The sequence below is a fragment of the Apaloderma vittatum genome, unplaced genomic scaffold (assembly GCF_000703405.1).
Source record: "Apaloderma vittatum isolate BGI_N311 unplaced genomic scaffold, ASM70340v1 scaffold2927, whole genome shotgun sequence".
Taxonomy (NCBI): Eukaryota; Metazoa; Chordata; class Aves; order Trogoniformes; family Trogonidae; genus Apaloderma; species Apaloderma vittatum.
Window position 1 is genome coordinate 36349 of NW_009727723.1, and position 22180 is coordinate 58528.

The window sequence follows — 22180 nt, forward strand, 5'->3', positions numbered from 1 at the left end:
GAAGCAGCTGGCATAAAATGAAAAAACATAAACTGATCAAATTCTAGACTGTAGTAAAAGCTGCCACGAAGGAAGAAACACAAAACCAAGAATAAACACCATGTAAAGCAAGAGATCAATATTTTATTGACTGGAAAACAGACCACTATGTACTTGTTGGTCAGTCATTATCCATATTGATTTTATGCCACTGTAGTTCAGCTCTGGCTTAGCTATGCACACATATTTATACTTTTATTTTCACTTTTCTACCTAAAGTAATGGCTGTCTTCAGCATGAGTAAAGCTCACTCAAGTCAGCCAAAAAACTCTGTGTACTTAAGGTCAGTCTAAAGGAGAATGTGTGACTTAAAGACATGCAAGATGAGGACTAGAACAGCGCTGAGTGGTGTAGAATGTTTCATTCTAAATGTGACTGCACCATTCACAACAGCCCAGTACGGACACGGTAACGTGAATCAGGCCACTGTAACATGCAGTATAGAGGAAGGATGAGAAGAAATGCTTGTAACTCAGCTCTAGGTTCCCTTTAAAAATAGATACTTGAGCACTGAACCTCAGTAAGCAGATATAACCTTCTCAAAGCCAGCTATCTAACTAATACCTTATGCTACAGCGAGGACTGCCTAGCTTGCAAAGACAACATTACCAGGTCTTGACATACTATTGGCAAATGCACGTGGCAAAATGAATCAAGTATTGGTTCTGAAGAGCTTGTAACCTGCTATAGACAAGCAAGCATTTACAAGAAAAGGGGTAGACCGTAAATCATAGACCTAGCGGGGTGAAAATGGTAAGGAAAATAACAGTGCTTTGATTGCTGGCAAACGAGTTTTGAGGGGAGGAAAAAGGACAAGTATGGGTTGGCTCTTCTGTCTGCTAATAAAAATATAGATTTTACGCATGTATTTGAAGGTTTAGTGAAGATACTGGAGACAGAGTCTTAATGCTATGGGAAAGTGTACATCAGCACTATCAAATCTTGGCCAATCCTCACCTCAAAATATGGGCTTTCTGTATAAAAATACCCCTTCCTCCCACTTTCTGCCTGCTTTGTCAGCAAGTTTTTTTTTTCCTGAAGTATGGTGGAAGTTGGTATTTACAAGTTGTTCTTGACAATATTATGATTCAGTGGAAAAAATGCATATGTACAGCTTGCTGTACTAAGTTCTGTATCTCTAAAGCAATGCAAATACCTCACAATTAGTCATATGCCATATAGACTTCTCACAATCCTCTTTGGTGCGTGGTAGATGAAATGTAAATTTTTAAGTTTCTAACAGCAGAGTGCAGTGTGTAACAAGGAGAAACATATTGTAGTTAGATTTAAAATATATACGAATCTTTTCTGTGTTTTCTTAGCCAGCATGGGGCTGTTTAAAACTTTTTATAAGCAGTTAAGAACTATGATAGGATTAAACTGCTATTGGAAAGTTACTTGAATGACTAAATAACTGTTATATCTTTTATGTGGTTTTCTTACTGCAGAGTAACTAAGTACATCATTGCAGAGCAAGAATAATGCAGAACTATGAAGCAGAGCCACACTCATGACAAAGGACACGATCCTGCTGAGTGAGGAATCCCTGGCCCACCAGCGAGACAGAGCATTTCGCGCAGTTAAAACATTCCCCATGCCACTGGCGCTCTTCAAATGTGACAAATTTGGCACCTCCAAGAGCTGAAAGAGATTACGAGAAAGAAGATGTGAATCCAGTATTTCTGGACATGGTTCAGAAATGCAACAGATTGTTTTGTCATGCATGATCAGGTTGTCATTCACATAGCAGATAAGCAAATGAACAAAAATCCATAGTCTGAAACATCCTTTACTGGCTAAATCAAAAAAAATAAGAAAACCAACTTCAAAATTAAATGCAATGAGAAATATTTTAAACAAAAGCAACAAAGTTGCTTATTTTCATATAATATTATGAACTCTGAACAGAATGGGTTTATCAGAATGTCCATTCAGGTTTGCTGATATTCCCAACAAACTATCATGTAATTTATTTGCAATGTTTTGATACAACACCGAGAGAAATTTAATTATTTTCACCTTCGAAACAGTATTTCAGAAATTACTAGATCATGGAGTTCTTAGCATAATTATCTGAAATAATGTAGCAGGGGCTTATGGGCTTGTTTCTTGTGGGTTTTTTGTTGGTGTTTTTTTTTTAGTAAAATCATACCCATTTGATTGTGTATTTATCATTTTCTTTGTCCACTTGCATATGCAGCGTGCACCTGTATCAATCAGGCAATACTTTTCAGCAGTCGAGTCCACACAGAATTAGAATGCAGCACACTAGCAAATGCTCTCAGAAATCTTCAGCTATCATAACTAGTGACAGATATGTCTAATTATAAATCATCTAAGTATACAAGGATGCATGCAATAGAGCTTTGTTGCATTTGGCAAGCTTTCTAATTTGACAGGTGTGCCTTACCAGCAGGCAGTTAATTCACATTCAGTTTGATCACATTTGCATTTAAAAACAAAGCTGAAGAAATCACAGACATGAGGGACCTCTGTGTACTGTGTTGAGAAGAGCCAAAAAGTGCCTTTTCTTAAGAGTGAAGTGTAGAGAGTGTGAGAGTGTAGTGCAGAAAGCACTACATTGAATACTGGAGGAACTCCTTCCCTGTCTTTCTAGTATTTAACTCCATCAGCCTTTCATTTTGATGGGACTATTTTTAGCGCTGTTTTCTAAAGTAAAGGTCTGCTTAGAGAGAAGACTGCTGATTCATCAGTGTCTGTTCCCACCTAGAAGAGGAGACTCACCTGTAATAGGTTTCTTGCAAGCAGCACACTTCTTAGCGTACAATTTGCTGAAACAGTCTACACAGTATGGATACTCGTCTTTGGAAATAAACCTTTGTCCAGACAATTGCGTTTTACATCCAGCACACACAAAGCATTCCTTGTGCCAAGGCTGGTCATAGTAGGTCACTCCCCCAGAATTTATTACCTAATGTATTGACAAGCAAGGACAGAGCAATGAAACAAAGGCACAAATCCTGAAGAACTATCCAATCCTTCTTAAGTCCTCCCCCTTCTCTTCTGTCTTCCCATAGACGCAAGAGAAGAGAGTGTGGTCACATCAGCTGTTTTTCGTATGGCATATCAATTCAACTAACTTCAGTTGAGCTGAGCAAGCCACCATTTTGTTAATCTTGATCTTCTAACCCAGAATAACCTCATGGTTTGTAATAAACAGGTTAGCTTCTTATGAAATTCTTCTATCATATTTGTGGATAAAGGCTTAACATTAGGCATGCTCTTAGAAGAGCAACTATCAGTGATGGACCGATGCTGACATTATGGCTGATTTCCAACTGGAACTGGCATTTTGCTGTCTCACAAATGAAACAGTGTATTTTAGTAGGAAGAAAGACAGTAAGGAAGTAGAAGTGAGACAGAAAGGAGATCTACACTATCAGCAGAAGAAAAAATGGTGTTTATCAGTGTTGTCAAACTAAAAAAAGAAACTCACTCATACCTCTCCACTGGTTATTTCCAAAGTAAAATTTCCAGTTGCTCTATGGCTTCCATATGTGTGGTAAAGAGCTGATTTGATAAAAGTTGTGAGAGACTGTACAGAGACATTTCTACAGAGATAAAGACAAGCTGTAAGACAGTGTTTCTACTGTCAAGTCACATGAACGACTGTGAATAAATGAATGAAAGAATAAAATAGGAACAGCAGGAGAAAAACTTGGAGAAAATTAGGTAAAAATGGCAGCACCATCAAATTTACTTAGGGAATATATTTTCAGGGAAATAAAGAATAATAGTGGCTGATGTCAGGCAATAAAGAAATTTAAATGGTTCCCAATCTGCTTAGTATTCCAATATTGGGCCACTTCTGACTCTCATTTACTTTTCTATTAAAATCTCAGAATCACAAGCACAAAACTTAAGACTCCAGATTGGCAGTTTAATCTTTCTGAGCTCCATTCTTATTTATGGGAACTGATGCAAGTTAAAGTAGTAAAACGGTTTTAGCTATTATGTATGTGCATTCTTTGCATTCAAAAAATTTAAGAAGCAAATCCTGATTATGTCTCAAAAGTGCTGCTAACCTCAATGCCTCTAATAAACATAAGGCAAAATTACTATACTTGCCATGTAATCATTTAATGCAAATTCAAGGCTAAATATAGAGATGTGGGAATATGTAAAAGTACTTTCTAAAGTTTAACTACTGAAGAAGAAAATAAGTAGTAGATTTGTCTTAAATTAAAAGCTTTTGTTAGAAGTAGATACTTACAGATAAACATCAAATAACTATGGAAATTATAAGTTATTTGAGGAAGTGAAAAAAACCCAAATTTTTCTTCCTGGGTGATAGAGGTACTAAAGAATAAGCTGAATTCTGCCATAAAAAGTGTGATACTTAGAGTGTTTTCATAAGCCAGAGAAAATTTTAGAACGTGAGAAATTGAGAAGGGGATGAACTGATGTATTCATATTCTGGGGAAAAAACCAAAAACTCATTTGAAATCAATCTTTCTGCTATCCACAGGGGAAGCATCACGTATTGAAACAGTGGGACTTTTGACTAGTATCATCACAACTGAAAATTACTTAGTCTGATTATTGCCTGCTACATTTCAAGAGAAAAACAGGCAAGACTGTGGGTGCTTTGCTCACATTAAGTGGTTTAGTATGCATGGGAATATATATGAAAAATGCTGGAGAGGCCTGTTTATCAAGGAAAAATCAGAGATTATCAGGAAAGAAGGGTTTTACGTAGCTTTCCGTGAAAAAAACAACCTTTGCTAAAAATCACAATCAACAATAGAAGAACCCCAAATTATTTATTCTGGTCAAGTTTATTTCAAATCCAATCAGCCTTAGATTAATATTAACTAGAAGGGATGGCAGACACTTGCAATTGGCTTTCAGTGTCTGATGCCAAAAGGAAGATACTGCCTGCTCTTACCCTTAGTTCACCAGATACTTTACATAGATTCATAGAATCATAGAATGGCCTTGGCTGGAAGGGACCTCCGAGATCATTTTAATCCAACCTCCCTGTCATGGGCCAGGGACGCCACCTCTTGACTAGATCATGATGCAGTTCCTTCCCCCATGAGCAATATTGCCTCATTAGAGCAATTTTTCCATTGCATCTTTAATTACCTTTTTGCAAGAGTAGCATTGGTGAGCAAATTGCTTCTCAAAACAGGGCACGCAGTAGTTCTCATTGTCTTTGGTGATCAATGGTTTTGTTCCCAATGGTTGCCGGCAATACTGGCAAACAAAACAGGATTCATGCCAAGAACTTCCCTTAAATTCCATTTTACGAGAACCTGCAAAAGACCAAAGCAAACATTCTCCCCAGTACTCCCCAGGAGTACTCTTGTTTTTAATCTTCTGTCTCGGTATTGGATTACCCAAGAAAGCACTTATCCTCAATTTAATAGTTTCTAAGTATGTACTTGAAATTTCGAGAACACATTCAGCGTCACCTGATCACCTGGCAAAGGACGTGCTGAATTGCCTAAGCTGTGATTTTTAGAGTCTGTCCTTACATGAACATTTTAGGGTTCCTTCTGCTATACTTCAGTTGTTCAGAGGTTCAGGCCAGCCAACTCAGTGATAATGTTCAGGTACACAGCACTTTTATAAATTAAATATTAATTTGTTGGATATTTAGTGTATCTATTAATGTCCTGTGTTTTGAAGTCCTTAAACTAAACTTCCTTCACTCATAAATTTCTTATTTACTTTATTCAACTTAAGCTGGCAAGTTTTTAAAAGCAAATATCTTCTCTGTGATAAAGTACACTGCACTGCCTCTTCTTATATCTCATATTTATAGTCCTAGATCAACAGTTCCTTTTGTTGTGTTTAACTAGATGCTTTCAATACAGTGCAAGGACAGAAATTTGCTCAGTTAAATGCCTGCCAGAGGAGTTTCAGAGCTCTTAGCTCTGTGTACAGGTGCCCTGTACATCTTAGTGTAGCTGTGTAAGTCTAAGATATGGACTTATATCTGAGAATGATTTTTCTCCAGGGACACTTCACCATAATTTCCTTCTCTGCTGGTAGCATCAGAGAACAAAGAACAGTACCAAATGCTTTATGATCCTTTCCACATGAATAATTGCTGATATAAATGATTAATCCCACACCACCCATTTCCTGGACTTTAGGGCTAATGGAGGGAGAAACTACTGGTTGTAATTAAACATAAAAAGTTTGCAGCTTCCTCCTAGTGATCAGAAGGTGGACTTCACTGTCTTTGCCTACCGGGTCTTTTCAGCACAGAGCTAGCAAACCGATGACAAAGAAGCCAATGCTTTGGAAACTGGCTGGCACTCCTGAGCTGCTTCAGTTCCCTGTTTGCACTGTTACTAAAACCCTCAACACTTGCTGCAAGGATTTAGTCTCCTAGACTCTGAGGCAAAAGCTGCAGAGGATACTAATGCAAACATGAGTATATTCTGGTACTATTCTCACCAAATCTAGTAAGGCATGCCTGCCAGGCAAGATATTTTTAACCTATACAAAATTTAGGCAGTATATCATGCTTAAACTGGAAACAACTATATTGCTACAATATTTATTTCCACTAATACAGCTTTTACCTGTAAAGAAAACGAAAAAACTGTAAAAGTACAAATCAATGTTACAGGTTGAACTGTGACATCTGTGACATCAGTAGTCTAGTATTCTGCAGTAGCCAATAATTCTGCATAGACTAGACTTTATTGTTTGGCAGTAAGATCTACTGAAAAATAGAATTCCAGTGTTGCTGTCAAATTTACTGATGTCCTTGGCCAAAAGTTCCCAAAACAGTAGTTGTGAGGCCATGGCAGGAAGTTTGCAGTTGTATACATGACTTGTATAAAGGTTTAAGCACTGGGAGTAGTTCATTCTTCTAAGCAAGCTACTTCATTTTGTCACATATGGTGCTGTGGCTTCTCTTAGACACCTCTGAATAGGCAGATTTTAGGCAATCACTCTGCTGTATGAGCTTTACTGGTGTGGTAGTAATGAAAGGTCTAGATGTCCTGAACAGACATGAATAAAAGTTGCTTAATGGAAAGCGCAAAATTTTCAAGGGTGCTAGCTGCAAGAAGTAAACCCATTGTAAATCCAAATGTAGAATCACAGAATGTATCTGACTGGAAGGGATCTTTAAAGGTCATCTAGTCAAACTCCCCTGCAGTAAGCAGGGACATCTGCAACTAGATCAGTTTGCTCAGAGCCCCGTCAAGACTGAACTTGAATGTCTCCAGGGATGGGGCCTCCACCACCTCTCTGGGTAACAAGTTCCAGTGTTTCATCACCCTCATTGTAAAAAATTTCTTCCTTACATCCAACCTAAATCTACCCTCTTCTAGTTTAAAACCATTGCCCCTTCTCCTGTCACAACAAGCCTTGTTAAAAAGATTTTCTTGTAGGTCAGCAAGTTTGCTGATGACAGAAGACTGGGAGGAGTGGCTCACACACCAGAAGGCTGTGCTGCCATTCAGAGAGACCTGAGCGGAGAGAAGTTTTATGAAATACAGGGGCAAGTGTAGAATTTTGCACCTCGGAAAAGAACAACCCCGTGTGCCAGTATAGGTTGGGGATGGACTTGTTGGAGAGCAGTGTAGGGGAAAGGGACCTGGGGGTCCTGGTGGGCAGCAGGATGACCATGAGCCAGCAATATGCCTTCGTGGCCAAGAGGGCCAATGGCATCCTGGGGTGTATTTGAAGGGGAATAGCTAGTAGGTCGAGAGAGATTCTCCTCCCTCTCTACTCTGCCCTGATGCCCTGTGTCCAGTTCTGGGCTCTTCAGGTCAAGAAGGACAGGGAACTGCTTTTAAGAGTCCAGCGCAGAGCCACAAATATAATTAAGGAGGTGGAACATCTCCCTTACGAGGAAAGGCTGAGGGAGCTGGGTCTCTTTAGCTTGGAGAAGAGGAGGCTGAGGGGTGATCTTGTTAATATATGTAAAGAGTGAGTGTCAGGGGGATGGAGCCAGGCTCTTCTCAGTCATGTCCAATGACAGGACAAGGGGCAACAGATACAAGCTGAAGCATAGGAGGTTCCACAAAAACATGAGGAAAAACCTTTTCACTGTGAGGATGACAGAGCACTGGAACAGGCTGCCCAGAGAGGTTGTGGAGTCTACTTCCCTGGACACCTTAAAAACCCATCTGGACGCGCTCCTTTGTGACCTACTGTAGGTGATCCTGCTCTGGCAAAGGGGTTGGACTAGATGATCTTTCGAGGTCCCTTCCAACCTCTAACATTTTGTGACTCTGTGATTCTGTGATTCCCTTTAGGTACTGAAAGGCTGCAATGAGATCTCCCTGGAAGCTTCTCTTCTCCAGGCTGAATAATGCCAGCTCTCTCAGCCCATCTTCCTAGGAGAGCCACTCCAGCCCTCTGATCATTGTTTCGGCTCTCCTCTGGACCTGGTCCCGCAGGTCCATGTCCTTCTTGTGTTGAGGACTCCACAACTGGATGCAATGCTCTGGGTGAGTTCTCACCAGAGCAGAGTAGAGGAGCAGAACCACCTCCCTCAATCTGCTGGCCATGCTTCTTTTGAGGCAGCCCAGGATGCAATTGATTTTTTGGGCTTATATTCTTTTTAGTAAAAATGGTGATAAAGATTTCAACATTGTCCTGTTTTGACAATTTAGTAAAAACTATTTCTGAGCAAAAGAAATGATATAAAGAGCATGAGCTCAAGGTCTGGTCAATGAGACATACAAATATGCAGATGTCGTGTTTAACCTGCTAATGACAGCTCTGTTTATCTACCTACATACAGAGGGGTATGTCTCCTAGAAACTGCGCAGAGTCGAGGACTCAGCATAATACATTTACTTTCTCTTGAGCTCTAATCTTCTTTATAAGGATTTATAAGGTCTGTCAGTGCTAGACCAGAGGTATCTGCCTGCTCTCTCTTCACTGCTGAGAAAGTACTATGCACAAAGGAGAAGTAGTCACCTGAAAGCCATTCTGAAAGTCACGGACCTTATAGTTTGGTTAGTCAAGGCTGTGGTTATGATCAAAGGTGCAAGTTTTTTTCACCGGAGGGTCCCTGTTGTCTTACCAGGCATAATGGTCTTCTGGCAGTGGAAACATTTAGATGAATACTCATCCGAGTAGCATTCAGTGCACAGCAAGACCTCGTCCTTGGCAGCAAACGGTTTCTCCACCAGTGATCGGCTGCATTTAGCACACCTGAAGCACCTCTCATGCCAGTGACGGCCTTTGTAGGACAGATCCTTGGAGAAAATAAGCCCATGTTAATGAAGACATTTCTCTACAGTGGTTTTATCCCTCAGCTCCTCCCAGAAATAAAGTGAAAAATGGAGACCATTGCAATGGCTACTTGAAGAGATGCATCAGTTGGGAAGTGTACTCAGAGGTGACAGAAGTACTCAATGTGTTGGTCTATCTTGTAGATCTCCTGCAGAGGCCATCATGAGCTGCTTTGGCACAGGCAATTGTCCTTTCTCATGAAACAACAGAGATATGCTTTTATTGGAAGTATTCTTTTATATTTTACAGTTGGCCATCAAGGGGAAGCAAGTGATCAACATTTTTAATGTGCACAGGCCACCTGACAAGCGTATTCTCTACAGACTTCGAAATGAACCTCATACATCTTTTTAACATTACTACTTTTACTTCCAGCTGACACTATGGAACACTAAAGAAGGATCATATTATTGCACAAAACAAGCAATTAAAATCTCATCGAGAACAAAATGATTCTTGGGAAGATTATTAATAAATCACTGCTTTTGTTTACATCTAATATAACTCTTCCTAAAAACTTGGCAGAAAAATGTTTGTTTAAGACTCAGCAGGCTTTGAGGATGAAAAAGCTAACAGTGTATGCATGAGACCTCGACTAAGAATCCAAAAAAAAGAGCAGATTTTATTTTTTACCAAGGTTAAAAAAAAGGGAAAAATGCATGCTCAAAAAACGCCTCCATCTTAAAAAATAAACCACACCCTTCCAAGTCTCCTTTATAAAGTAGAAGCATAAAAGGTCAGATCCCCACCCTTTAAGCTGCTAAAATTAAATAAATACCATGCTTTGTTTCAGGAGCTGTGGAGTACTTACCGCTTACATTAGTTAGCACTCTGATCCCTGTAGAAAGTAAACTATCACCCCAGAGCAGCCATAGCCAAAGACTGGATAAGAAGGAGAATAAGAGAGGCAAACTCTTGAGAGAGCACCCTGACAGAGGTGGACAACCAGTTGTAGATCTCCGTGTGCCACTTTTCTAGTCAACTCTGGCCAGTTGCACCTCTTTCTTGCTACTCCTGCTTTTTTCTTTCAGTTTGTCCTCTCACTCAGACCAAAACATGATGTTTTGGTAATGATCTTTGACATCAGTAGTCCTGTCACCTACTTAATTTTCAATTTTAAAGGCAAAATTAGTGAACTCAGAGCACATGTTCTCCAGTGCTACATGTACAAGTTTGCTGTTGAAAAATACTGATGAGAGTTTGAGAAATGTCTTCATCCAAATCAGCTTTTTCCTTGAATGATTCCTTTACAGTACTCATCTGTACTCACACAATATTATTTGAAAACCATAAAGTGCTTTGGCCAGGGAGGTCTCCTGAGAGGCTTATTTTAATAACTTTCTGACCTTTTATTTCAAAAGAACATAGGCAAAGTGAACAAAGAGAATCACATACTGAACTTTGAAAAACAAACGCATTTTGACAGGTTTCATCTGAACTCAAAATTCAGAGTGAAGCATATAGGCTTTAAATTGAAGAACAGGATACTGGAAACCCTGTTAAAGACCACAGAGGAACTAAATATTTATTAATACCCTAAAAAATGGGAGAGGTGAAAAGAAAGCCAAGATTGGAAACACTGCGACCAACATGCCACTCGTGAGATGAGCAAGGTATGCATGGAGTTAAGTTAAAATTGAAATAGACTTCATTTCCAAAAGTCAAAAGTAATGATACAGAAATTATGAACATGGTTTCTTTTCAGCTTGCCACTGCATTACAACATCTACAGTAAAAACAATTTATTCTATACTCTAAATATTTTTTTCAGTGGACATCTCTCAGCAATTCCAAAGTTTCATTCAATCTGACCCCGTGAATGACGTCAGCACCCTACCATTCCTTAAACACTGTGCAGTCGAGCATAGCGCTAACAACGCTAAGGTCACGAGTTCGATTCCCGTTCGGTCCCCATGTGTTGCCTGATCTAGTCGAGAGGTGGCGTCCCTGGCAGCAGGGAGGCTGGATTAAAATGATCTCTAAGGTCCCTTCCAGCTTAGACCATTCTATGATATTCTATGATGATGATAACTGGAAGTGAAGGATGGAGTCTAGCACACACATATAGCACTGACATAAGTTTGAGGTATATTTATGTGCAGATTTCCTAATCTTTGGCCCCAGAGCTAAATAACACTGTTTCTGCTGTTCATGGATGTACAAGAGCTATGCTTGGGTCTCTTCACCAGTACAGGGATATGCAGTGAGTTGGATATACAATCTGCCATTAAAGAAATGGGATTTGTGTATAATTTAGCAAAGAATAAAAAGTGAAAGCTGAATCTTTACCTTGGAACTGCACTCAATAGGCTGCTTGCACTCCTCACAGGGGTTGGCAAACAGGCTGTCATAACAGGTAAGACAATAAGCGATTTCTTCTCTTAATGCATGCTTCCTTCCACGAAGAGACTGCAGGCAGTAATGACAGTCTGTTTGATTGTTGGTCATTCTGATGGGGCTCTCCACGTGATCTGGAAAGATGGAAAAATCATATAATTCAGCAGATGACCGTTTGCTTGCTCAAAGAATAAGTAATGTTGCTTTACCTGTGAAAGTTAGGACAGGTATTTCTTGGGCATTTGCAGTGCCTTGGATTTCTAAAGCTGGGCTGTTCCATAATAAAATGGTAGTATATAACAACATATACTGTGTATTTTGATACCTACATAATGGGGAGCAAGAAGATTGCTTCATCTTAATCTAACGGTAATTACACTGATAAGTCAGATACCCAAAAGTGAAGCTGTCTTCACATTCTCTACATGCAGCTATTGGCGCTATGAGCATTATGTACTGGATTGTGAGTTGTGGTTTATCCAGAAATTAGGGAATGGAGATAGAGGCAACAGTTCAAAAACTAAATCAAATGTGGAGTTAAAAGGCCAAAGAGAAGCAGCATTTTATAATATGTTCTGGGCTTTCTCTTGCCATTCCTGTTTTTTCCCTCATTCCTTCCTTTTCAAAATAACCCCATCTCTAGCTGACTGAACAAAAGGAAGACAAAAGACTCCAAGCTATATGGCTGTTTTTTTGCATAATCTTAACTGTGCTGCTAACATTTGGTGGCAATGTGACACAAATACCCTAGGATAGGAAAAGAGGAAAATATAAAAAGAAATAAACTAAATCATAACTCAAACAGAATTGTAAGTCAAAGAAATTTTCCCTTGTTGTTATTGGAAAAGATTGTCTTTTCTCGCATACTTCTTTATTGCCAGGTTCCATGTTGGCAGTGCCAAAATACTGTGAGATAAATTATATTTCTGTGACAGGCAAGCGCAGGAAATAGCACAAATCTATTGAGAGCCAATTGTACGAGTTTCCCATCCTTCAGTTTTCCAGGCTAAACAGGCTTGGATAAGCATCCAAAACTCAATTGCTTATAGATCTGCAACACTGAACATTTTAGGAGTAGTGGAGATTAATGCTTGTTTCAGTCTTCTTGTTTCTGGACTTTGCTAAAATTGGGTCTTGATTGCTGGGAATGAGGGAGGAAGAATCCAGAAAGTTCCCAGTGAAGTAAACCCAGAAACATCTGCCGGACTCATTGGACTGCACTCTTCACTAAACTCGTTGAGTGTAGCTGCAGCTAGTGCCAGCGATCATAAATTTTAGAGGACTTGAGGTTAATCAGGGCAGGTGTTCTAAAAGATGCATATATTGGTGCCTTTGGGCAACTGAAAGATTTGCACTTTGAATAACACTGCAAATTAGTTTAACTTAGCCAGTTGCAATGCCTGAGAGTAAAGAAGAGCAGCACAGGAAGAACAAGATTTGAAGGAGTGCTTAACCATTGCAGAGCTCATACTTAGTCCATTTAGAGCTGTTCCCTCATATTTTTTTTATACAATCCCTGCCTGCCTTATATCCATGGTTCCACTTTTAAAAAGGCTTTTTGGGGGAGGGGGGGGGGCAGGTTCTGCTTCGTGAGATGAAATCCAAAAATGATTGTTTGAACTATGAGAAAGAGCAATTACTGCAGGTGTCCACTGGCACCAATGAATAAGATCAAGCAGCTATTAATCTATTCCTGAAGGTACAGAAGAGAACAATGCAAAGGGGGCAGGGAGAGAGGCTATAATGCTGATTTCAGACCCAAAGTAACGACTTGATTGTTTGACACAAGCTATGGAAAACTTCTTGTTCCTGTAAACTGAAAATCTTTTGGGTTGAATTGATTTACTGTATTTCTGACTGCCCTAAATCTTTGTGCTAGTCAAGACAGGGTGCAGTAAGGAAACAAAATAATCTGTAACTCAGATCAGTGGGAAATACGCTTGCTTAAAAATATTACAGATGTGTTTTCTGTGATATCCTTGGAATAATAGATTAACAGGACTGTAATTCCATTTATGTAAGATCAAACAGAGATTTGGATGTGAAATGAATGAACCAATGTATCTGAGAAAATGACATCCATCAGTGTGTACATGTACACATCATGACACAGCACAGTGCATTTAGGGCACAATTGCTACATAGTCATCACCAACATCAGGATCAAGTTTTGCTCATTTTCTTTTATACTGGGGAAGCAGAATAAATTAATGGCTAAGGAGAAAAACAAAGAATGTCTGTGGTTTACTGGGCTACAAGGTCGTAGGACAGGATTGAAACTGGGTTCCAGAGAAATTTTCATTCCATTTTTGTGGGAATTAGAGTTATGAACTTCCTTGAGAATAACCTTGAGTGAACCACCTTCTCCCTGGTGAATCTGTACCCCAGCTCCCTAAGAGAGTTTCATCGCTGCATAGAAGTGGCAATAGTAAAATCCTAACACGGCATGCATGAAGAATTCATGTTACTCATAATGCTTTTTGTTGCACAAAGAACACCAACAAATAGCTTTAGGTATCTGCAGATACATCTCTGTTTTTTTCTTTGTAATGAATAGCGACAGGGTTTAAATTATTGAAAACTGCATAGCAAATAATTTTCTTTAAAAAGTGGTTCTCTTTTTTTTTTTTTCCCAGGGAAGCCAGTCTGTTCCAGGAAGCTCAGGTTATGTGCACAAACAAGACCCACAATTGTAACATCTCAGAACATTTGAATTTATAATGTCATTATCCTCCCAAAAACCTATACGGTTATCGGAGTACAGTGCTATTACTCCCGTTTTCCAGATGACAGTTGTTGCTAAAGAACATTAAAAGACTACCTCCAAAACCAGACTCAAAGCCTGGGGGTGTCCTTGAGCTGGCCCTCTAGTAAAATACCCAAGTTGCCCAAGGCTTTGCTTCAGAGAAAGTCTTTAGAATTTGACCATGATGATATAAGACCATTTTGGGGAAAAAAACCCCAACAGCGACTGCATGAAAAAGAATGAATATTTCTGCAAATCTCTTGATAGAAGAGGTCTGGGTAACCTTTGTGAATTACTTTTACCATTAAACAATACAACAAAAAAAGTGAGCACCACTTACCCTTGCTCCAATAAATACGGAATGGTACGAGCCCCATGTAGTTAAGTAGAATGTTTTCCTTTGTGCTTTGATCCTAATCTCTAGAGAAATATGTTTACTTTAAGTTTGCTGGAAGCTAGACTTTGTGTTTTGAAGGTCAGTTCAGAAATCTCTGGAGGTCTGATGCTATTCACTCTCAGGGAATGAAATGCTGACTCCAGCATTTCAGCTGCTAACTTGTGTCCTAGGCACAGGGTAAGACTGCAACGTCTTCGTTCCTTGGGAAAAGAGGATTTTTGCTATTTAAACTGGAACAAAGCTAAATGCTGTTGATTTTTATGTATCTAGTAGGGTCAGATATGTGATATCATTTGTAGTACTAGAACATTCCAAGGGGGAACAGAGAGGTGTTGCCAAGGATGTGAGGATATTGCAAGTGGAATCTCTGGGGACAGATTCAAGAATGCAGTGGTCTCATGGTATGAATGATAAAGCAGATGAAAATAGAACAACAGAGCTGGATAGTCTGCCTGCTGTTCCGGTAGATTAAGAGAGAATTTAGCGACAACAAATAAGGAGAAGGACTTTCTGTAGAGTCAACTGGTTTCCAATAAATTGCAGAGCCCTAGAAGACTTCCAGTGAAGAAAAGCCCTAAGAAAATGCTTGTGTACTTGTGGAACTCAGTAAGTGTGGAACCATCAGGAAATCAATGTTTGTTTTCTCACTGAAGCTAAAAAGCACAGCCAGAGTGTGATTATATCTCTTACTAATTTATATTTTCTATAAATGTATATTAATCCCTCTTATGCTATTTAAGTATAAAATGCCTAGAAATATTAATACTATCTACATATGCAACTACCTACATATGCATGGAGGTAGGTGTATACACACTCTTGGAAGCATTGCTTTATGGTAATATTAATGGAATATTTCCTGAACTAAATAAGCCTGCCATTGAACTATGTCATCTTCTTCTTTAAAAGCATACAATGATTGGAATAAGGCTCTCTATTAGAAAGACATAAAGAAAGAAAACTAATGGCAAAATAAATCATTGCAACAGTGCTGAAGGATAAGAAAACCAAATTGTTCTATTATGAACCAGACAGCCCTCCAAACTGTCCCAGGCACCTTTTTATTTTCTGGCACTTGTTTATTTTCAGGTAAATACATGTTTTTATCTTGGACATGGTTTTGCTTATTTGCATGAATTGCTGACTTAATTTTCCCTATTTTCCTTTTTTTAGGTGAGAGCTGCTGAACAATTCAATACATACATCTGGAAAATACATTAGTGACTCAAGGTTACAACTGAATCATAAAGCTAGCAATACCATTATATGGAAACGTTTCTAACAATATTGTTATTTTATAAAAAAAAGTTTCTAACAATCTTCTGCAAGGACATTTCTCCTCATTTCAGAGATCACGGTCTATTGATTTCTCTGGATGCCTGCTACTACCAAGAAATCTGTTATTTTATTGTGACTATACCTAATAAAAGCCTTGCTAGCTCCAAAACAAAACAAATCAAAACAACTCATGAGTTAAATGTATGATATATTTTTGAAACACTGGCAATAGCCTTGCTTTGTCTCTTCCATCCCTTAGAGTAACCACAAGTTTCCCAGTGATACTTTTAAGTTATAATTGAGTATTTGAGGATAGTAGAATTTTTATTCTTCTAAAAATGGCTAGAGAAGCATTAGGAACCGGATGCATATATTACAGGTCAAGCCAAAGCAAGTACCTACAAGAAAACAGAGACACAGGTGCTGAATTTGAACAAATTGTTTTATCTCCTTCGTGTAGCACATTGATACAAAGTCAGCTCCTGGAAGCATCTGAGTGGGTGCTGAGCTCTCACTGATAAAGTACTGCTTTAAGCAGTCAGGGTGGATGCCAACTAGGATGGTACTGCAGCAATCCAACTATACCGCTTCAAGGTCCACAAGTGACATGGTTTTGGTGGACAACTCAGGCAAAGCAGCTCATTTAGAGATTGATCTACTAATGTCAGCTTACTGCATTGTATCTTGCTTACACACCCCACGAGCACAAATGAAAAGGACAAGAGCTCTGGCTCAGGAATTCTGTAATTTTCTCCTCACTTGGTATTGTTGTCTGCTTTCTATACACCATGCAAACTCAAACGTTGTATATCCATCTAAATTCTTCCTTTAGTCCAGTACAGCATAATTTACTACTTATCTAAACTTCAAACGAGGACAAATTATTAAGCATTCGCATGGATGCAGGCATACAGAAATGCTGTGGCAGGAAAGACTTGACTACCCTGTGTCCCTCAAACTCTCCTTACTAACTGCAGAGTAGGCTGAAATAGCCTACAGCAAGATAGGTATTTGCTTTAATTCATAGAATCAATCATAGAATCATAGAATCATAGAATCATAGAATGTTTTGGGATGGAAGGGACCTCTGAAGGTCATCTAGTCCAACCCTTCGTGCAGTGAACAGAGACATCTTTAGTTCAGGTTGCTCAGAGTGTCTCCAATTGGACCTTGAATGTTTCCAGGAAAGAGGCTTCCACCACCTCTCAGTTCCAGTGTGTCACTACCCTCATTATAAAAAATTACTTCCTTATATCTAGTCTGAATACACCCTCTTTTAGTTGAAAAACGTTACCCTTTGTCCTATTGCAACAGGCTCTGCTAAAGAGATTGGTTCCACCTTTCTTACAGGCCACCTTTAAGTATTGCAAGGCTATGCAATAAGATCTCCAGGCTTCTCTTCTCCAGGCTGAACAACCCCAACTCTTTCAGCCTGTCCTCACAGAGAACATGCTCCAGCCCTCTGATAATTTTTGTGGCCCTCCTCTGCAACCACTCCAATAGGTCCATGTCTTTCTTGTTCTGAGGACTTCGGAGATAGTATTCCAAGTGAAGTCTCACCAGAGTGCAGTAGAGAGGGAGAATCACCTCCCTTAACCTTCTGGCCACACTTCTTTTGATGAAGCCCAGGGTGCAGTTGGCCTTCTGGACTGGCTCATGTCCAGTTTTTCATCCACCAGTACCCCCAGGTCCTTCTCCATAGGGCTGCTCTCAATCCCTCCATTCCCCAGCCTGTATTGATACTGGAGCTGTCTCAAGCCTGGTGCAGGTTCACATGGACTCACTTCTCCAGCTTGTCCAGGTCTCTCTGGATGGCTTCCCATCCCTTTGGTATGTCAGCCACACCACATAGCCTGGTGTCACCTGCAAAACTGCTGAGGGTGTGCTCAATCCCACTGTTTGTGTCTTCGAGAAAGATATTAAACAGCACTGGTCCCAACACAGATCCCTGAAGGACATCACTTGGCACTAATTCACTCACAGAACTTTTATGAGCAACACCCAGCCTGTCCAATGTAACTTGTACTTGCTACCAAAATCAGCCTGGGTGATTTAGTTGGCAAAATTCAAATTAATGGCTCTGTACTGATCTCTCCTAATGGTATTCTTCCTCTATTACAAACCTTGCTCACAGGCTTAATAATTACAGTCATAGTAAACCCACTGTACTGAGAAATTAAAGGAAAGAAATAAGCACATCTAACATAGTAGCTGAAAGATGACTGCAGATTTTTTTTTTCAAAGAACGGGATAGATAAGCTGCTAACTAGCTATAGAACTACAATCAGATTATTTGCTGGATTTTTTTTTTAATAAAACACCAAACTAATCAATCCATGTGAGTTAGGAAGTTCAATTCATCATTTAATACATGTACTACTCTGGTGCCCAGAGATTCCAGTCCAGAATAATTGGCCCTGCTACTCTGAACATGACAAGCTCAGCTGATCAGCAGTATGGCCACTCGGTAATGCTGCTCCATGTTTAAGTAGAGAGAAACTGTCTTTGGTGTCCTCAGTATTGATTCAAGTCTGTTCCAAGCTATTACCTAGGAACACAAAAGCTTTTCACCTGCTCAAATTCCTGGGTGCTGCCAACATCTTTCCTAGCAGCAGTACATCAAAAAAAGTAGGGTTGATGCTACAGCTTAGTTAATTTCTTTTATTTTTCTGAAATTATTCTCACATATATTTTTTACAGCTTTTCCTATAGTCTGGTAGAGCCAGAATTTTCTCATGTCTTACTTATGGAACTGGTTCCTTTCTGACTAATGTCAAATTTGTAGAATCAAATGAAACCATGAAATATTTCAGCTGTGCATTGGTGTACCTTTTCACGTAAGATCCTGGCAGCATTCTCAGTCATACTTGATTTTCAACCGTAAAACAAGTTTGAGGATTACATCTGGTACAAAACAGCCATATGATAAAGGATACTCAGATTAGCTGGTAGTGAATTATATACTTAGAAGACATTTAGACCATTTTAAAATTATTAGCTTCAGCTGCCTGACTTGGAAAAGCAAAGCAGCCACGACAGCCTAAGACATGGATGAGAAATAGTTAGCGAATCTTAGGTACAATGTTAGAGGAGACAATCTAATGTCATTAGTAGTGGACAGCAGGGGTTAACAGTGGGATCAGTACGGTTCAACGTATTCATTAATGACCCATTGATGGGACAGAGTACATGCACAGCAAATTGGTAGATGACATAAAACTTGGAGAAGTGCCTGATACACCAGGTGGGGTTTGCTGTCATTGAGAGACACCTCACCAAGCTGGAGAAGTGGGGTGAGATGAGTCTTGGGAAGCTCAGCAACAGGAGATGCAAAGTCCTGCCTCTGGGGAGGAATAACTACAGGTACCAGCACAGTCTGGGAACCCACTAGATGGAAAGCAGTTTTGCAGAGAAGGACCTGGTGATCCTGGTGACCACAACGTTGGACATGAGCCAACAACACACCCATGTGGTTAAGAAGGCCAACAGCATCCTGTGAGGCATTAGGCAGAGCATTGTGAGCAAGTTAAGGGAACTGATCCTACCTGCTCAGCACTGGTAAGACATTTGGAGTGCTCTCTTCACTTCTGGGCTCCTCAGTACGAGAGAGATATGGAGCTACTGGAAAGAGTTAAGTAAAGATACACAAAGGTCACAGAATCATAGAATGTCAGGGGTTGGAAGGGACCTCAAAAGATCATCTAGTACAGCCTCCTCATCAGAGCAGGATCACCTACATTAGATCGCACAAGTACTCATCCAGGTTGGTTTTGAATGTCTCCGAAGAAGGAGACTCCACAACCTCCTTGGGCAGCCTGTTCTAGTGCTCTGTAACCCTGACAGTGAAAAGGTTTTTCCTAATATTTTTATGGAACCTTCTATGTTCCAGCTTGTACCTGTTACTCCTTGTCCTGTCATTGGACATCATTGAAAATAGCCTGGCTCCGTCCTCCTGACACTCCCCCTTGATGTATTTGAAAACATTTATGAGGTCAACCCTCAGCCTCCTCTTCTCCAAGCTACAGAGACCCATCTCCTTCAGCCTTTCCCCATAAGGGAGATGTTCCACTCCATCATCTCTGTGGCTCTGTGGAGGACTCTCTCAAGCAGTTCCCTGTCTCTCTTGAGCTGAGGGGCCCAGAACTGGACACAATATTCCAGATGTGGTCGGATGAGGTATTCCAGATGAGGTAATGAAGGGACTAGAGGTTTTCCTATGAGGAAAGGCTGAAAGAGCTGGGGCTGTTTGGTCTGGAGGAGAGAAAGTTCAGAGAGGTTCTTATCAATGTGTACAAATACTTGAAGGAATGAAATAGAGAGCGTCATGCTCTTCTCAGTGGTGCCCACGGACATAAGAAAATGGGCACAAACCAAAATACAAGGGATTCCATCTAAACAGAGGAAAAAACCTTTCACTGTAAGAATGATTAACATTGGTGCAGGCTGCCTGGAGAGGCTGTGCAGTCTTTATCCTTGGAGATATTAAAATCGTGACTGGACATAGCCTTGGCAATCTGCTTTAGGCGATCCTGCTTAAGCATTCTGTGATTCCACGATGGACCACATAAAGGGCTATCACTGCTGAATGGTAAAAGAAGGAGGGTAAACAAGTCCACGGAACTCCAGTATTCCCTTATGGGCATTTAATCATATCATGGGTTTGAGTCTGGCAGGGTTTTTTGTAAAGTGGGGACAGACTTGTACGTAACTTTGAGAGCCTCCCCCATCCTCAGGTAGGAGTTGGATGTGCCTCTGGTCAGGGTCAGGTCAATCAGTGCCTCTGCCATCGAGGTATTTTGTCTCATCTTGAGCTGTCCTGTCTTTAGTGTTGGGGAGTTTTTCTTTTGGAGGAGGGGGAAGTGAGAGGAGAACAAAGAAACGTCACCCTGAGAAGAAAGAGGGGAAGAAGAGACCCAGAGGAGAAGGAAAGCAAGAAGACTGCTGGACCAGGACCTTTCCCTGAAGCCCTGTGGTGGCTGAGATGGCAGGAAGGTGACTGCCTGCCAGCTGGGGGAATCAACAACTGCGACAACGTCCAGGATGCGGTGGTACATGAAGAACTCCGTGCAAGAGGGCAGAGAGACCGAGCATCAGTGGGGGTCGTGCTTGAAGTGATACGTGGCCTTGAGGGACTCATGAGGAGGAAGAGGATTGCCTCCTGTGAGGTGGACACCACATGTCAGGACGTAGAGACTGCGAGGAGCCCTCTTCCTCATGGAGGAGCTGCCATGGACAATGAGTAATTCCCAGGTGGACTGCACCCCTGACTCCTTGCCCCTTCTTGCACCAATGGCGGGGAGAGGAGGTAGTGGGAAGATGGGAGGGATGGGGAGGGGACAAAGTGTATTTAAGATCGGGTCGTGTTTATTGATGTATTCCTCTTACTATTCTACTTCATAAATGGGGGCAGTGAATCAAATCTATGTTTTTCTCCCCAAGTTGCTCTGGTTCTTTACCCATCATCTTAAATGGTAGATTATTACCCTCTCTATCCTTAATCTCAAACCCTTGAGCCTTTTTAGTTGAATTGTCTCCTTCCACATCACTGTGGAATTGGGGATGGGGGGAGGAGTGAGCTGGAGGCCATGTGGTATTTAGTCCCAGTCATCTTGAACCACAACAGAGCAACAGTAAGCTCCTTCCCATAACAACTGAACATGCACATAGTCTAAATACATGAGAAATGCTATTGCTTTCAATGTAACATTTACATGCTTGAAGCTGAATGAATGCTTTAGAGCTTTGCTGTCTGTATTCTTGGAACACAGATTTTGAAAGATATTTTCCAATTAAATTAAAAAAAGTGTGATTTGAAAAAGTATATGAGCAATTAGGTTCATCTTTACAATTAATTTCAGTGTTTCCTGATATTTCAGACCTGGTAAACATAGTCTCTAAATCCTTCTCAGTTGAATTCAATGGCATTGCACACATTTGGTTACAGAGGAGAGAGCGAATAAAAGTAGTGATTCTAGATAACTTCTGTCAAAAAAACCCCCAGTTTCAGTAGATTCAGCTTTTCCACAGGGAAAAATCACTTCCAACATTCTTAAGTCGCAGCCATGTGTGAAATTAAGAGAGACACATATTATTTTCTGTGTTGTCACTGCATGTGAAACATGATCGTGTCCTTAGTCAACCATTCT

General features: G+C 40.3%; 1 protein-coding gene across 1 annotated transcript in view; it reads right to left on the reverse strand.

The window, feature by feature from the left end:
• Positions 1–1473: 1473 nt before the first annotated feature.
• LOC104277195 (four and a half LIM domains protein 5-like) overlaps positions 1474–22180 on the reverse strand; it is a 29214-nt gene continuing 8507 nt past the window's right edge. Inside the window, exons 2-6 of the mRNA XM_009873767.1 lie at positions 11566–11736; positions 9065–9239; positions 5149–5318; positions 2785–2971; positions 1474–1680 (exon numbers count right to left, since the gene is read on the reverse strand). Of these exons, the coding sequence (XP_009872069.1) occupies positions 1529–1680; positions 2785–2971; positions 5149–5318; positions 9065–9239; positions 11566–11724 (843 nt within the window). The 5' untranslated portion in view covers positions 11725–11736 and the 3' untranslated portion in view covers positions 1474–1528. The remainder of the gene's footprint in view (positions 1681–2784; positions 2972–5148; positions 5319–9064; positions 9240–11565; positions 11737–22180) is intronic.